The sequence below is a fragment of the Leucopleurus acutus genome (genome assembly GCF_964270905.1).
Source record: "Leucopleurus acutus genome assembly, chromosome: 15".
NCBI lineage: Eukaryota > Metazoa > Chordata > Mammalia > Artiodactyla > Delphinidae > Leucopleurus > Leucopleurus acutus.
In genome coordinates this window covers 51,185,423-51,203,971 of record NC_139157.1, presented here as the reverse complement: position 1 = coordinate 51,203,971, position 18,549 = coordinate 51,185,423, and the positions used below count along the sequence as shown (strand labels likewise).

Here is an 18,549-nt window from a genome sequence, read left to right as displayed (position 1 = left end):
CCCCAGTGTATTTTAATACCCTATTTGGTTTTCCTGAGGAGCTCCCCACTCCTTTCTCCTGCTGTAAAGGAAAATATGAGGCAGCCCTGCCGAAGGGAAATGATGGAAGCGCTGTATAGCTCTGGTGGGCACTAAACCAGCCCACTGGGCTCCCAGGCGAGGCCTGTCCCCTTAGTCACACGGAGTAGAGCCTGGGCTGGCTTGGTGAGTCCAGTTAGCACCTGACCTGGGCAGGCCCAGAACCCCAGCACTGTCCCCCAGCTGCCTCCAGGGCACACCCTGTTGGTGTTAGAGGGGATACTTGGCAGTAACAGCTTAGAGAGGGTTCTGCCTCAGGGCTACAAAGCTGGGAAGGCATTTGAAACCAAGCAAATGCAAAAGCTGATACACTCCCAGCCACTTTCAAAGGCTCTTCCCACTACAGTGTCAGGAAACACACACACACACACACACACACACACACACACACAGAGACGAAATGCACTTCTTTTACCTGAAGTCTTCACAAAGGGAATAATGTGCCTCATAAAATATTTTAAATGCCTTAGGCAACAGAACTGTCTCTAGATTTTTTTTTAAACGTGTTTAACAGACAAGTGTAATTGGAAATGTTTGCAACATGAGCACACACACACACACACACTAATTTGAAATTATGCAAAACTATATCATTGTTTACCACAACCTGGAGCAAATCTACTGCCATGGAATAACAAGTAACACATCTGTACAAGTTCAAGGGCCCCCAAATAAGCTCCCATTCAGATGAGAATGACACACGTGGCATGACTCTGCCTAAGGTCCGTTTAGAGGAGATGGCCTGCTATGTTTTACATTTGCTGAGCTATTGAACTGCCTGGTTTGACAAGATTTTTGAAAGGGGTGAAAATTAATTTAATTGCAGTATTGCAACAATAATTTGGTCGGCTAACTGCATTTCAGTGCAAAAACAGGAAAGGAAGAGTTTCCTCCTTAGGTTATTCTCTGATGCGACAGCATTCATTTCAAGAGTAATGAGATTTTTAAAAAGTCAAACCTTAAATATCATGGTTTCAGCAATCTGTCCTGCTTAAAGTTTAATGCAAAATGAGATAGCATCTCTGTGAGAGCAGTTCCACATGAACGTGGACCCAGTTTTCTCCTAGACTTGAGATGGGAAAATCTCTCTCCCCTGAAAACGACTCCGAGTATCTCCTTGACATTGTTTGCAGATGATTTTGATTTGGCAGCACCAATGTTGATGTGTTTGTACCGAGGGAGGCACTACTAAGAATGGTAGAAAGTTTTGAAAATCTCTATATGAGGTATATGTTGATGCAAGAGGCACCACAAGTTTCAGAGAATTGAGCAAAAATGGTGGAGTGAGGAACATAGGCTGTCGTGGGATTTTCTGGATCTCACTGTTTTCACACTGGCCGTTCTGAATATATACACTACCCATGGTTTTTTTTTTTTTTTTTTGCGGTACGCGGGTCTCTCACTGTTGTGGCCTCTCCCGTTGCGGAGCACAGGCTCCGGACGCGCAGGCTCAGCAGCCATGGCTCACGCTCCCAGCCGCTCCGCGGCATGTGGGATCTTCCCAGACCGGGGCACGAACCCGTGTCCCCTGCATCGGCAGGCGGACTCTCAACCACTGCGCCACCAGGGAAGCCCTACCCATGTTTTTTTGAGGGCAACTATCCAACTCCAGATCAGCAGTGAGCACGTCACGATTTACAAACTTTGAGGGATAGAGTCCATTTATTGTTTCAAAATCTTGAAGGCGCTGTCCCAAGGCCTGATTCAGGGTAGTTCTGTCAGGTGCCGGGACCAAGACATTCAGCTCTCCCACAGCCTGATAACTCAAGCTCAGTTCCATGGGCAGTTTTAGGACACTCTGCTCTATCCCTTTTCTGTCACGCTTTAAGTCCGCCACCATTTGCGTGTCTAAAAAGGATTTTGCTCTGATGTGCTTTCTCAAATACCACTCAGCAAGTGGGTCTAAGAGCATGGCTTGGAATGTTTCTTATGATCCTTGTCCAAGTTCTGACTGACTTATAGAGGATCAATATACAGATCTACCCAGGGCTGCCCTCAAGTTTGTACAGGTCTTGTCCTGCACAAGGTCACCTGGTGGAGGGGTGAGAAGGCTGTAATCCCACACTGCTCCACTCACCGGCCAAGACGCCCGTCCAGGCTGCATCCCGAGGATGGTGTGCCTTTTCTGATTTGCATTTGGGCCAAGGGAGGCCCTGAGTGGCCCTTGATCTTCCCCCTCCCAGAGATCACAAAGTCTAGTATTCATCTCCTCCCTTACAGCACTACAGACGTTTTTTAAGGAAGAGGACACGCCCACGGCAAAGGCAAATTCATTTTGAAGATACGTTTCCTATTCAGTGAGAGAGGAAGGAAAAAAGAGACAGGGAGAGAGAGAAAGGAAAAGGATCAAAAGAAGAATGGAGACAAGGCTGCCCTTCTGCCTAGTAAATTGTGGATTCATTGTCCGTCCCTGGACACAGCTGCAAAAGGGTAGAAATCAATTTTTTTCTATTACTCCACGGTGAGAAAGGAAAACCTATTTGTAAATTGAATTAAACCCAATAATAGCATGTCTGTGTACATGCTATTATTATTAAAATTAGCCACACATACAACTATATAATCCCACGATGTAACTAGAAATCAACACTCTCCCATTTCAAAGCTTAGTAGAGACATCTTTCTTCTTTTTTAAAGAAACACCATGGCTAAATGTCACTAAGCTCTGCGGCATGCCAATACATCGACACCTCAGTAATGACGCTGGAAGGGAAGGAACTCCAAAGCCCCATCTGGGAAGAACGTGCTTCCAAATTCTTGACTTTGCTGCTGGTGCACCTCAGTCAGTCAGTAATGATTGGATATGAACTAGAACCTTCTAGAAGACGGTTTCTTCCCAAGTTGCAATCTGTGGTGCTGACTGTGGAATAAATTCCCTGTGTCTGTGTAGGCTAGGTCTTGTTCACAGAAACCCTAATCCATCCACTGGGTATTGAATATCAGGCTGCTGAAGTGAGGGTCCGGAAAATACATTAGCAGTCTGCCCTCTAGTGGGGAAACACAGTACTTCAGATAACTAGGAATAGAAAAGACTTTTTTTTTTCCTTCTCTTTCAGAGAGTGAAAGAATTCAAGTTTTCCAGATAGTGCAAGGTGAGGCATTTATCCTCAGAAGACAGCTTCCAGAGCTGAATTAAGCAAGGCTCACAATGATAGGGTCCCCAAGTCAGAGCTAAAGACAGGTAGTGCTGCGGTGGGCGTCCCCGCAGAGCCTGCAGGGACAAAGGTTCTTCTCACATCCTTGGACGTCTCCAGTGTCCTCCTTGGGTGATAGCATTCAGTTCTCTACATTCTCATTATAAAAACAGTACCCACCCTAAGAGCAACCAACCTACCAGAAATGTTAAAAATAACAGGCTTCTTTGTAATTTTTTTGGCAAATCATTAACACAGAAGAACCTTTCAGAAGGGCCATGTTGAATTTTTTAAAAGGTCAAGATGCACGAGTTTTATAAAAAGACCAAGTCTTTGTGGCTGTTCTTTTTCAGGAGAGAATCTTTGTGATGGTGGCAAATGTTGTTAAGGCAGAAGAGGATCTGGAGATCTGTTGTCTGGATTTTGCTTCTATCTTTTAAACACCTTCAGAACTTGGCTTGCTTCAGTTTATCGATATGGTAGCAGAGTTTCAGTGCAGGTCCCAGCTTTAGGCCCAAGTATTTCATGATCATGTCACTCTTCAGCAACAGGAGGGCATTGCCATCAATCTCCTGGTGGAACAGAATCAGAAAAAAGGAAACCCAGAAAGTGGTCAAAGTAATCAAATAGTGGCCACAGTTAGAGTATGGTCAGGGAGTAAAGTAAGGGAATATGGATTCACTTAGATGCATATTCTCTTAGTCCCAAGGCAAGACCTTAAGAAAATAAACGAAAGCTTACAAATACTATGTGCTCCTCTTCCCATAGTCTCTCTGGGGTCGTTTGATACACTGGATCTTTCATATTCCTGCTCTCTCCTGATTGAAGGAATCTAACATAGTCCCAGCCATACTCCCAATATCCCACATACGTTTATCTCTTCATCCAATCTAGGGCTAAACAAGAAAGAAGTGTTCAATGGACTGAATGTGCCCCCCCATCCCCTCCCCAAATTCATAAGCTGAAATCCTAACCTCCAAGTGGTGGTATTTGGAGGAGAGACTTTGGGAAGTAATTAGGTCATGAGGGTGGAGCCCTCGTGAATGGGATTAGTGTCCTCATGCAATGGGAAGATGGCAGTCCGAAACCTGGAAGAAGGGTCTCACCAAAAGCAGACCTTGATGGCAACCTGATCTTGGACTGCCAGCATCCAGAACTGAGAAATAAATTGCTGTTGTTCATAAGCCAGCCAGTCCGTGGTACTTTGTTACAGCAGCCTGGACTAAGGCAAAGTATCATCCCATTAGACCCTGAAACTAGTAGTTACCTTTCCATTCCAGGTGCTGGTATAAGGCCCTGACTTCCATCCATCATCCTAATCTCTGGTTTCTTTTCGTGGGCCACTCACCTGCCTTTCGCTGATTACCAAATTGCTAACAACACTCTATAAGGGATTTCAGGTGTTTTTTTGGCCCTGTCAATAATACTAGGTGGCATACAACTAAATAATGCACCTGCTTCATCTGAGGGTTTAGCACAAATAATTACTAAGGGAATGCCAATCCTCTGAGGTCCTGATATTGCTCCCATTTGTCTCCGAAAATGTAACCCTCCAGACTGCATGTTGAACTGCAATGAAGACCCAGTGCAGCCAAAAAAATACATACATAAAATAAATAAGTTCAAAAAATAAATAAATAAAAATGTAAAAAAAAGAACACCTAATGCAGGTGGGAAGGTGGGAGGGACACTGTAAAGGTCATCTATGCTACATGTATAAGAACCCTGAGAGCATACTAATAGGTACCACATTTTTCACTGCTGTAGCCGATCATTTCCCCTGTACTACCACACTGTATCACTCCTTAGTAAGGCTGCGTTTCCGCCTTCACCTATAGTGCTATTTTCAGATTACTAGAGACCAAGGGTAGAGATTCTGGGTGCTCAGGTGGGGAGAAGAGGCACAGTACAGGACTCATAGAGCAGCCCCTCTCATTCCTCTATCCAGCCAGCACTGATGAAGCACCTACCCTGCGTCACTCAGAGCTCATCTGCGGGCCCTCCCCGGGGCCTCACTGCCGAATGTTCTCTCTTTCCCCCACTTCCTAGACTTCCACTGCCTCCTGTCATGCTGGAAGGAAGCCAGAGTCCTCCCACCCAGATCTGTCTAAACATAACCCCTCTGCGGTCCTTGCTACGTCCTAATCCCTGAAACCTGTGAATATGTTAGGTTACCTGGCAAAGGGGAATTAAGGCTGCAGATGGAATGAAGGCTCCTAATCAGCTGCCTTTAAAATAGGAAGCGTATCCTGGATTATTGGGGAGGGAGGAGACAGTGCAATCACAGGGCCCTTCGAAGTGGAGGAAGAAATCAGAAGAAAAAACCAAAGAGTTGGCAGCCTGGGAAGGACTCAGCTTGATGTTGTTGGCTCTGAGGATGAGGACAGCGAGGTAGGAGCCAAGAATGAGGGCGGATCTCAGTGCTGAAAAGGGGAGGAAATGAGTTCTCCCTAGAGCGTCCAGAAAGAATGTCAGCCCCACCGACACCTTGGTCTTAGCCCGGTGAGACCCCTGTCAGACTCCTGACCCACTGAACTGTAAGATAATAAACTTGTGTGGTTTTAAGCTACTACGTTTGTGGTGACGGGTTATAGCAACAGTCGATAACTGACATAGGAAGCTTGGCAGGTAAAGTACTAATTCTTACCTTTTAAAAAAAAATTACCATCTTTATATATTTTAGAATCTCCTAAATAATTATGCAAATATGTAGATGGCCTGCTAACCAAAGGCCATCTACGAGCTAGGCGCTGTGCTGAACACTTTCTGTGCATTTTCTCATTTAATCCTCAAAGCAGCTTAGGAATAGGCACTGTCTGTTGGCATATTGTAGGTGTGCTATAAACGTTTGTTTATGCACAGACGGATGCACAGACAGACGGATGGATGGGCAGGAAAACAGGTACTCCTGATAAAGGCCAAAGTGAGGGAACGGATGGGACAAAAAAACTAGGTGGTTGTTCCGCTCTGAGAACCCTGTGGTTCCGTCTGGCCTCCCTTGAGTGGTGCCCCCGGGCACAGTGCACAGCCCCCCGCAGCCCCCTGACTGCCCCCAGGCCCACCACTGTGCGTACGTGCTTCCGGAAGAGCTCCACGTGGGGCCCCAGAGCCTGCGGGTCTGCGTCTTTCACGAACCAGACCACATCCTCCACGGACCAGGTAGAGGGGTTCCTGCTCCTTGGCCGCCGGGTGTCCTGCCTGTCCGGAGAAGGGCTTGAGGCTGGAAGGTAGAGCACAGAGAGGGAGGCCATGAGACAGCAGGCCTCGGGCCTTGGCACCTACCTGGTGCCTCCTGTCCCCACCTGGCCCTCGAGTCCAAGGCGGCGGCCCGAGTGACCTGCGACAGAGAAAGGCCAGAAGTGCCTGCTCTTGGCAGGAGCCTGGAGCACCGGAGGCCACTCCTAAGGGCAGCAGCCTCCCCCTCTACACAGAGGTTCTCTGCTCTCCCAGGGAATAGAGCATTGGAAAACGGATCTCCTCCAGCAGGTTGAAATGCTGACCCATGTTAGAGTTTTAAAGACCCTCCTGATCAGTCCTGTCTCAGTGGGCCCCGGGCCTGCTGTAACCAGGTTCCATGAAGCTCCAAATAGACCTCTGTAGTGCTGTGACGCCAAAACGACGTCAGGTCCTTTCCGCCTCCACTGGTGTCACCCTGAGACAAGAAGGACGCAGCAGAATGGAGGGGCATTTTGTCCTTGTCCTGGGTCTCAGAAGCCCTGTCTGTGAGAGGTCCATGCCCTGCTCTGCATGTGCAGAAAGAAGACTCACCGCCTACACTGAGCACCTCGCCAACCCTCAGGTCTGTCAGAGCACGCACTCCAACCTCCCACTAGACGAGGGATTCCTTGACAACAGGAGCCTAATCCTGTGCCTGGTCCACAGCTGGTCCCTGGTCAGTGATTGTGGCATGAGCTGCATTGCTGCATAAATGCTTTTCCCACATGGCAGATTAAAAGGTGCAGGACATATGAAGGAGGAGAGAGTAGTGAATCAATATTTAGGCAATATTTAGTGGGTGACTTGTTTTGTATGTCCCAAACGAATTCATCCTCTTTCCCTAGAACCAGCATCCCCTCCTATCTCTCATGTTTCTGAAACCTCAGTGATATCTCTACCTCCTGTCCCTTATTTGCTCCCCACATTTAATTATTCTGAAGCTATTAGAAGGATGCCTCTCACACTGGTCTCCTCTCTTCCATCCCTGCTGCCCCAATCCGGGAACTTCTTACCTGACCCTCTACAAAGGTTTTCTAGCAGATGTCCTCACCTCACGCTTTATCCTTCTAGAGCAAAAACTGTCACGTCTTCACACTCTCCCTAGTGCCCCTTGTGGATGCCCCTCGCCCGTGCACCAAGTCCGTACTCTAGCACAAGATCAAGGGCTCTCTTTGGTCTCAATAACATCTTTCCTGCCTGGATAGAGAGGAAGAGCTTTGGTGCCAGAGAAACCTAGGGACAAATCCTGGAGCTGCCCGTCGCTAGCTGTAAAATGGCAATGCTCTCCACCTGGAAGGGCAGCTGTGAGGATGCAAGTGGGATTGGGGCTGGCCTTATGGCTGACCTGCACCAGGTGGTCCACAGAGGGAAGGAGGCACCCTGCCTGCCTCCCTGCCCGCCTCCCTGCCCGCCTCCTTGCCCTTCTGCACACTCCCATCTGGGCATACTGGTTCTGACCGAAAGTTCCTCCAGCTTCCAGTCTCCACCTTAGCTAGTGCTTTTGCTTCTCTCTAGAAGGTGTTTACCTTCCCTCCTTTCCAAAGAAGCTCTACCAGCCATCAAAGCCCAGGTAGACCCCTTCACAGGCAGCATTTCCGTGTCCTGCCATCTGGATGTCATCTTCCTCCACCTTTAACTCCCAAATTTTTGTTTGCGCTTTTCTTAAAGATGCTTTCCACATCTGCCTTGTATTACCATTATGCATGTGCTTGCCTGGAACCTCCAGTTAGTTTTAATTTCTCGAGGATTATCTTTTGCATCTTCCCCCTATTCATCCACGGACATCTACTGAGTGTCTCTTGTGCACCAGGTCCTGGGCAAAGTGTTTGGTGAAAAATGGGATCCTCTCATTACAGAGTTTATAATCATTGACTCTCCACAGCTCCATGCAAATATATTTGTAATATGGGTTCAATGAATGTAAAATGAATCAATATACTTTGCAGAAACAGTATAAGTAACTTACACAAAAGCTTTGTGCGAGTAATCCTTAATCCTATTTTCAGGCTCTGAACAATGAAGCAGCTTCCCTACAGAATAAATCTAAGTTAGAAGTTGGGAAGCCTTCACTTCCATTTCCCTTCTTTAATCTCAGGGTGCAGTGGTTTTCTGCTGTCTCCTTTTTTCCTCCTCTTTTCAATGTACTTGGGAAGTGCACGGTTCTCCAGTAGTGCTGAGAAAAGTACAGCATCACATTTGAAGTCTGTCCTAAATACATAATAGTTTGGTTGAGAATTGGATTTACTTTGAGATTTTCCCTGCCTTTTCCTTGTTGGACCTGGAAGGGTCCCCTAAGGTGATTTGGCGCGGGCTGGGGTGGTGCATTTTGGCGGGAAACTGTTAATACACCCTAGGGCCATCTGAATGCCGACACATGCTTATTAGAGATGATTTCACTGCATTTAAAGACATCTGCACTCAACATGGGGAAGAGGAACCACGGAAATCGCATTTGCCTTTGGAGCCTGCCCCATCGGAGCGTCGGCGATAATCAGGGTGATAATAGATGCTCTGATTACAAAGGCGGGAAGTCTTCAGTGCCAAGAATGATTTTAGAGTGATCAGAGCGGAGGTCAAATCTAATTTCCTGTGTTTGACAGGAAGGAAAACCACCAGACCGACTCACAACAGCATCCATGGGAGCCTAAGGTCCTTTGAGCAAAAGGCCAGGGAAATACTTTCCCCATGAGCCACAGCCATGGAGTTGAGCAAGGTGGTCTGGCTTGTCTTTATGGGGAAGCTCTCCAGGTGATGAATGTGGAGGGGAAGTGGCTCCGCTCCTGGCACCTGGTACTAGCTGTGGGCGTTTTCACTTTTGCTCTCTGAGGTGCCTCACAGTCACACAAGACAGCAGCGGGAAGCTGTCACACCTCAGGACCTGCTCAGGATCCAAAGCACATGAATTAGCTCTAGGAGGAAGAGAGGGAACTTTCTAGCAGGTTGGGAGAGCCTTTGCAATGGCCTGTGCTCACACAAAGATAATAAGCACACCAGCCCCTCCAGCTGCTGCGAAGGTGTCAGGAAGACAGATGGGTCTGGCCTGACACAGCCAGGCCAGGCAGATGTGACTGGACAGCAGTCAGACATGATAGAGGTGAAAATATCTTGCTCCTAAAGGAACAGAGCACGCAAAGCGCTTGCCAACCGCCTTTATGGGAGGTGGCATTCTCCAGCGCCGAGAACTTCGTACGTGGTCAGGTCTGTTCCCTGGGCGATGCGGGAGACGTGTGTATAGTAAAACCCAGCTGTGAATGGATGTAGAATGAAGGATGGTGGTGGCTGTTTCTAACGCTGAACTCACATCCACCAGGAATAGACTGACTGTGAATCTGTCTAAAGCAACCCCGGATATCTTCACAGCCCCGGTACTCGTGCTGCTGCCTGTGAGTCACTCTCTGTCTCACACAGACCCACAAGCACATGCATAATTTCCTTTTGTTCATTCATAATTCAGAGGAAACTTTTTAGCTAACAATAGAGTCATGTGGAAGAATGGAAGGAACAATGAGCTGGGAGTTAGACGCCCTTACCACCCACCCTCTGTGCAAGCATCTCTGTGCTACTTTGGTGTGAAATAAGGAGTTAGGAAGGATCTCCAAGGTCCCTTCACACCACAGGCTGTCCCGGGCAACACGAGGGAGCTCCTTTCTCACACATCTGAAGCCTCATCAGTGTGTCTGTGTGCAAAGCACAGTGAATGCAGAGCCAATGGCCAGGTTTTGAGCCCCTTCCTGGACCTGATCATTCTATTCCCTATGAGCCTCCGTTTCTTCATCTTGTTTCTCAAAAGTATTGTAGGAGTCAAGTGACTATATGGCTTTGGGCTGGAGCCTGACAAGAAGCATCTTGGAAGGAAGCCCATCAGTCTCCAAAAGGGGCCCCTTGGAATCATTTGTTAACATTTGTTAACGTTTGCCTCTCTGGAATTGGACGCTGTCAGCGAGCAGGGCCCACATCTGTCTTGCTCACAGCTCCATCCTTGGACCTCAGAAGAGGCCCTGGCATATTGTGCTCCATAAGTATCTTCTGGCCAGGACGGACCAACATCTCTTTGAGTCTTAGTTGCCTCACCTGTCAAACACCTACCATGTTGTGAGGATTAAATAGGATAATGTGAAGCATTAAACGGTAAGAATTAATCAAAAGATAGTTGCTATTCTTATTATTATGTATCATTCCATAATGGCCAATAGATTTGTCTTCCTAAATTCTGTGGTCATCAGCTCACTTCCCTGTTCAGCCATGTCTGGTTTCCACAGAGTAAAGAAAGCTCAGTCTGCTTGACTTGAACCCCAAATTTCCCAGCATGATTTCCCTTGGCGTCCCTGCACAAACTCTTCTCTTTCCTTGGAATGAATAAGCCGTGCCGCACCTTCACTCATTCCCCGCCCCCCACATCGAGCGCTGTCCCCATTCTTCTTTCTCTTGCTGAATTGTTCTCTATCCGTCACCCAAGACCATACCCTATGGAATCAAACTCCAACCCATGGAAAGCATATGAGTGGTAATAACAATGTCAGAGTCACTTCAATTCTGAAGCTTGGACATACTTGTGGTTGGGAATGCTACAGCATCTCCTGTTAATGCAAATGTCAGGAAGCTTTTGTTATCTAAAACCTCTTTTTTAAAAAAATTTTTATTTTTATTATTTTTTTTTTTGCGGTACGCAGGCCTCTCCCTGTTGTGGCCTCTGCCGCTGCGGAGCACAGGCTCCAGACGCGCAGGCTCAGCGGCCATGGCTCACGGGCCCAGCCGCTCCGCGGCATGTGGGATCTTCCCGGACCAGGGCACGAACCCACGTCCCCCGCATCGGCAGGCAAACTCTCAACCACTGAGCCACCAGGGAAGCCCTAAAACCTCTTCATAGTTCTTAGTGATTATATCTTGGATGAGAGACAGAGGAGAGCTCTCAGATTTTCACCTGAGTATCAGCAAAAAACAGGGAAACGTGTCCTTTGAATACATCCCTTCAGAGTCCACTGACAGAGGCGATGGGCATGATGTATCAAGACAGCAGGAGGAATTACAAACAGTGCTGCAAAAAATTTCCTTGCACATGTCTCTGAGGAAGTTTTTATAGGTTATGTTCCTAGAAGTATTATTGGGTCATAGGACATGAACATATTTAATGGAATATATACAGTAATTTGGGTAGCATTAGCACCATCATGATATTGGGTCAATTGATGGGTATAATTTAACTACTGATTTATTCATTTTTATGTCCTTTAATAATATTTTATAATTTTTTAAATAAAAGAGTTGCACATTTAAAAAAAAAAAAAAGACAACAGGAGGCCAGGGTAGGTATTCACATGAGAGAGAGGACTGAGAAGTTTGTCACGTCATCGATACCTACTGTCCTGTGCAGCCTCATGCCACTTTCTGGCTTCTGCAGTTTTAAACCATTTTGATTAGCACCATGGGGGAGGACACAAAGGACATTTCTATGTCCCTTCCCGGTTTATGACTTAGGTCAACCCCCCTTAAAGAGATATGGTTTCTTAATACCAACTGCTTTCACTTGGGATGCAATTTCAGAGCAATACTGAGCACTTCTTCGGGTGGAGGGAAAACTTAACAGCCCTCCAGAGGGCCTGCAGCTGGCACCTGGACTGGCTGCTAGGTGACAAATGGGTAAGGAGGCCAGGGGTTTTCTCTCCTACTTTAATATACTGCCACTCAATTCAGCATGGTTTATCTCCATGGTTTCCAAATGCGTTTAGCTGTGCAAACTTTGTTCAAACTACACAAATGTAGAACCCCACTCTTCAAATGTGAAGAGGCCCTGGTTAAAGAGGGCAGTGTTGGAGTACCATCTGCTCCCATCCCCTCTCTCCTATGCCCTAGAACCTCTGAGGGACCCCTTGAAGCCCATTTTGCATGGTTTGAAAATCCCTGGGATAATTTTGAAAGCCACCTTTGGAGTCAGTTGAAGTCAAATCCTGACTAAACACTTGACTGACTTGATCTTCAATTGCTGTATATGTAAACTGAATATAATAATACCTACAATAATAATATATACTTGCTATAATAATAAATTATAAGATATAACTTATAATAAGTCAGAAATATTGTGTGGAAAGTGTCTGGCCCACAGTAGGTGCTCAATAAATAGCTATTTAGGATATGCCTCAAACAGGCCCCTTTCCTGGGGCTGCAGAGGATTCAAATATGAGTGAGAGACCTCATGAAGCTGAGAGTCTGGCTCCTACTATGGGACAAGAGAGAGGAAGTACTAGAGATGAGGAGACAAAGTGCCACAGGAGGGAACAGGAGGGAAGGAACATTTCTAATCAGCAGTGACTGAAACTGCCAGTTGCCAACCCAATCTTTTTTCCACTTCTGCTTACATCTTCCTGGCCACGGTCAGTGGCTTGCTTGGAGTGGAAGGCAGCAGGCACTGGTGGGCTCCATTTCTCTGGTCTCACCCAAGATCCTGAGAGGCAGAAGTCCTGAGCTAGTGGGGCTCTCCTGGGGTGCAGCTAGGGCTCTGACAGAGAGGGCTCTCTCAGAGCTTGTTCTGAGCAAGGGTCTGGGCTTCCCTTTGGCTAGATTACTCAGGCAATGGATGAGGACCTAATTCCAGGAGAACAAAGGGCTGAAGCAGAGACGAAAAGGAAGGACAGGGGGGCTGTTGGAGTTGGGACGGGAGTTCGTCCCAGGACTCTGTTGGGAGGAGGCAGAAAGAGAAAGGGGGAGGGAGCTAAATACCTGAGACCCCTTTGAAGGGTCCTGGATTCCCCTCATCTGGGCCACCAGATGGGCTGGGATGGGGCAGACAACTCTTCCGTGACAGATGGAGTGGTAGTGCTCTGCATTCAAATCGTGCCTTCCCCTTCCTACTTGAAACCCTCCACTTAAGACACAGGCTCTAAGATTTCACCAACTTAAATAGGAGAGTAAATATCTCCTTTTTAAAGAATGGCAATACTCTTAGGTTTATGAGTCCATTCAATCAGCCTGGTGTCCTGTGATCACCACCTCAAGCAGCTGGGAATTGCACTGAGGAGAAGAGGTTGAGAGAAGGAGACGTGTGACGGGCAGAGGGACCCCAGGATGAGGGCTTTGACAAGCAGGGGCGATGTGAGGGCACTGGGCCCCATGTGGGGAGTGGAATGGGGTAGAGAGAAAGAATGTTTCCTGAACGCCTACTATATGTCTGGTATTACACTAACTCTGGGGATAAACCTAGGAAATAACTGCTGCCCCTCATTTACTTTATGATGCGGGTTTGTGCATTTACTTTATGATGCGGGTTTTGTTCCCTTCTCTTGTTCTTAGAAATCAGATGCAACAACGTCTCTCCCCTTTGGAAAATGGGCTCTGCCCACTCCAACCTGCCTGGCCGACGGCCCTGCATGACAATGTTGGGGAGCAGGGCCATCCATGTTTGGCAAGAGCCCCCATGGCTGAGGGAACAGTGCCTTGCCCCTCAAAACTGCCTCCCCTCCTCGGCCCACAGAGGTGCATCTGTGATGGTGAGGCTCTTTCAGGGGAGCGTGTGGAGGATCTGGGATCATACGCGATAGCTCACCACTGTGGCTGTCAGGGCTACCAGTGGACGAGCCAAGGCTCAGAACAGAAATGCCAGAGAAGACAGCCAGCCCGCAGGAGGCACCAGAGGGGCAAGATGAAGACTCCCTGACTCCCGGGCCTCTGGCCTCCTTTCTTTAGAGTTCTCAGGTGTAGAGTTGATGGGCTGTGATCTGTTGAGGGGTGTGTTCACGTGATCTGTCATTGCTGATGTTTATTGAGCTCTTACTAACTCTTAGGCCTTGGACTAAATACACATGAATTTATTTAATCCTCCCAACAAACCTATGAAGTAGGTGCTATTATTATTATTCCAATTTCACAGGTGAGGAAACTGAGGCACAAAGAAGTTCAGACTTGCAAAAGATCACACAGTCAGAAAATGGCAGATCCAGGATTCCAGCCCAGGCCATCGGGCTCCATAGTCCATGTGATTATCCACTATGCTCTATTCATACTCAAATACTGAATTGAAAATGATTTTTTTAATAACATAAATCAAAATGGACATCAACCTACCCCTAGAATGACAGTACCTTCCTACACTGCATTCCAATAAGCTAACTTTAATGGGTGAGACAGAAGTAGCATCATAACCAGTATTGTGGGAGGCCCTTCCTAGTGGTCCAGTGGGTAAGACTCTGGGCTCCCAACACAGGGGGCCTGGGTTCGATCCCTGGTTGGGGAACTGGATCCCACATGCATGCCACAACTAAGAGTTCACATGCCACAACTAAGACCTGGTGCAGCCTAAATAAATAAATAAATGGAAAACCAAACCAAAACAAAAAAACTTACGGGACAAAAAAAAAAAAAATAACCAGCATTGTGGGAATTTTACTTAACTCTGGTCTGCCCATGTGTTTGTACCCTGCAAGAGTCAACCACTGTGCAAGAGAAAAGTCTTTAGCAACTTCTGGTTCTTCTTTTTCTGGGCACAGAGCTAGTCTACACCTCTCAGATTCCCCCCGAGTTAAGTGTGGTAAAATGGCCAGCTCTTGCCAATGAAACGTGAGTAGAAGCGATGGGCATCACTTCCAGGCTCTAGGGAAACATGTTCATCTTCCTCGTTTGTTCCTTCTGTTTCTACCACTAGATGCGTGGGGCATGGGGGCCATAGGGGACAGGAAAGTCATGAAATGGACAGATCCTGGGTCCCTGAGTTGGGATACACACACCAACTAGGAACACCCACTTTGGACTCCTGGATAAAAACTTCTATTGTATTTGAGCCACTGTACATTTTGGATTCTACTTATTCCTACAGCCTAACTTACTCTAATACACCATTTTCTTTGCTTATGGTCAAAGGTTGAAGTCAGCTGCCCTCAAGAACAACAAAAATCCATGAAGGGATTTGTGGAAACTTCTAATTTCCCAGTGTTGCTGTGTTCAAACCGCTACAGTCCCCCGGTCTCCCTACATTTGGTGGTCCCAGGGCAAGGGCAGAGGAGGTTAGGTCATGGGGAAGCCAGTGCACGCATTACATTACCACATCTGTTTCCTTCAAGAGAGGTCCCGTTTCTCTTGGGGCTGGAGCCAGGGGGCCTCAGCCCAGGTGCTGAGGGGCCTCCAGAGGACATGGGGCTGGTATGGGGACCACCGGCTGTGGTGGCTGAGCCTCCCCCAACGTGGCCGTCTCCAGAGTTCTGCCTCTTGCAGTACAACGAAGAGGAGGTGGGCAGGGAGCCCCTGTGGCTAAAGGCGGAGGAGGAGTCCACGCTGTAGCGGCTCATGCTCGCAGGGTTCACCAGGCACTCCTCAGTGGTGACTGTTTTTGCTAAGCAAGAAGGCAGAGCAGAGAAGCAGAGATCAGAGAGCAGTTCAAGAAGACACCTGGTGCTGGGTCTTGGAAAACCTTTCCCCAGCAGCACAGGTGCCGCTATCTGTGGGGATGGCAGATGAGAAGGAATGGATACCACGGCATAATCACAAATAGTTCACCTCTCAGCAGACTGACACCTCACCAACGAAGCATATTTTAGTAGGGATTGGGACATGTGACCCTCCATGTTCTGAGGAAAATGTGATTATCTTGGTTATTGATGACTTGTAAATAAAATTCAAACAAAGGTCTTTCTCCCTCCATGGCTCTGCTCCTCCAGAAGTTTCCGCCAGCTTGGCAGAATCTCCCTGCTCCCTCTTTTCTTGCCCATCACCACTGCCTCCCGCACCTGGCCCATGATTCCTGGGAGAGATCAAGCCAGAGTCACAGTGTCCCAGAGTTAGGAGTAACAACTTTGGCCTGGGTTTTTTTTTTCTTTTAACATCTTTATTGGAGTATAGTTGCTTTACAGTGGTGTGTTACTTTCTGCTTTATAACAAAGTGAATCAGCTATATGTATACATATATCCCCATATCCCCTCCCTCTTGCATCTCCCTCCCACCCTCCCTATCCCACCCGTCTAGGTGGTCACAAAGCACTGAGTTGATGTCCCCATGTGATGCAGCTGCTTCCCGAAGCTATCTGTTTTACATTTGGTTGTGTGTACATGTCAATGCTACTCTCTCACTTCGTCCCAGCTTACCCTTCCCCCTCCCCTTGTCCTCATGTCCATTATCTATATCTGCATCTTTATTCCTGTCCTGCCCCTAGGTTCACCAGAACCTTTTTTTTTTTAGATTCCATTTATATGTGTTAGCATCCAGTATTTGTTTTTCTCTTTCTGACTTACTTCACTCTGTATGACAGACTCTAGGTCCATCCACCTCACTACAAATAACTCAATTTCATTTCTTTTTATGGCTGAGTAATATTCCATTGTATATATGTGCCACATCTTCTTTATCCATTCATCTGTCGATGGACGCTTAGGTTGCTTCAATGTCCTGGGTATTGTAAATAGTGCTGCAATGAACATTGTGGTACATGACTCTTATTGAATTATGGTTTTCTCAGGGGATATGCCCAGTAGTGGGATTGCTGGGTCATATGGTAGTTCTATGTTTAGTTTTTTAAGGAACCTCCATACTGTTCTCCATAGTGGCTCTATCAATTTACATTCCCACCGACAGTGCAAGAGGGTTCCCTTTTCTCCACACCCTCGCCAGCATTTATCGTTTGTAGATTTTTTGATGATTGGCCTGGGCTCTGACACAGGTGTGATGGTGCTTCCTCCCCACACTTTTAGTTCCAGTACACACAAGGGCACTAACCTTCCACCAAAGCTAACAAACTAGGGACACAAATGCTGATCTGGATGGCCCCATGGTCTTCCCCAAACACTGCAGATGAGAGAGAAAGAACCAATCTAAAGTGCAGGGGGAGTAGAGGACCTGGAGACTCTGCCAACCTCATCATCAGCTCCCCCACCCAAGTAGATCAGGACTTTCTACACTTTTAAAGCTCATTCTTGCAGCCTGTTGAACTCTGCAAGCTATACCTGTGGCCAAATGGTGTGGGGTGTTTTGCTTTGTTTTGTTTTGAAGACCAACGTCCAGAGGAATTATAGGGATAGAAAGAGGAAGAAAAATATTCTAGTAATTCCTTTTCTTCAGTCCCTCCCACCCCAGACAAGACCATATCTGTCTAGCCCCATCAACAATCATCTATATACTACACATGATCAAAACAGATACAGACATTCCCCAAAGGCATTAGAATAACAAAAACCAAGGGATCCTCCAATGTTGGCAATGAGTAAACACATTTGGGCCACAAGATCCAGATGTCTTCTTCATGTATGGATTCCTCACACAACATAGATATTGAAAGATTAAGAATAGATTTTATTAGGGGAACTAGCAGGTCTTCTCATAGATGGGGATGCATATGGAGCTTGCCTGGAAATAAAAACCATTGCATATGGAATGCAGCTAAAGCAGTGCCTAGAGAAAATTTGTAACTGTAAATACTTATATTTAAAAAGAAGAATATTCTCAAATTAATAACCTAATCTTCCTCATTAAGATACTGGGGGGAAAAGGGCAAACTAAACTTAAAGCAAGCAGAAGGAAGAAAATAATAAAGATTAGAGTGAAAATTAATTAAGGAGAATAGAAAAATAGAGAAAAATCAAAGAAACCAAAAGCTGGCTCTTCGAAAAGATCAACAAAATTGGCAAACTTTTAGCTAGATTGGCTGAGAAAAAAAGAGAGAAGACTCAAATTGTTAGAATCAGAAATGAAAGAGATGACATTAAAACCAATCTCACAGAAATAAAATGGATTATTAAGAAATATTACAAACAATTCTATGCCAATCAGTTAGGTAACTTAGAAGAAATGGACAAACTATCAAAACTGACAAAAAGAAATAGACAATCTGAATAGACCTATAACAATTAAAGAGATTAAATTAGTCATCAAAAAACAAAGAAATCCCAGGCTCGGATGGCTTCATAGGTGAATTCTACCAAGTATTTAAAGAAAAATTAAAACCAATTCTTCACAAATTCTTCCAAAAAGTAAAAAAAAGAGTGCTATGGACTGAATTGTGTCCCCCTCAAATGTTCATATGTTGAAGCCCTAGCCCCCATTGCAACTATATTTGGAGAGAGGGTCCATAAGGAGGAAATAGAGGTTAAGTAAGGTCTTAAGGGTAAGACCTCAACCTGATAGGACTGGTTAAAAAGAAAGTAC

General features: G+C 46.5%; 1 protein-coding gene across 5 annotated transcripts in view; it reads right to left on the bottom strand.

Moving 5' to 3' along the window:
* Positions 1–1,469: 1,469 nt before the first annotated feature.
* Positions 1,470–18,549, bottom strand: part of SCML4 (Scm polycomb group protein like 4) — a gene marked incomplete at its 5' end in the record, with an annotated part of 60,537 nt that continues 43,457 nt past the window's right edge. For 2 of the 5 annotated variants that reach the window (XM_082856025.1, XM_082856026.1), the window contains 3 exons: positions 1,471–3,784; positions 6,287–6,432; positions 15,460–15,747. In XM_082856025.1, coding sequence (XP_082712151.1) covers positions 3,659–3,784; positions 6,287–6,432; positions 15,460–15,747 — 560 coding nt within the window. In that variant the 3' untranslated portion in view covers positions 1,471–3,658. Of the gene's footprint in view, positions 3,785–6,286; positions 6,433–15,459; positions 15,748–18,549 lie in introns of all 5 variants that reach the window. The other 3 variants (XM_082856024.1, XM_082856027.1, XM_082856028.1) reach the window with 3 other exon arrangements.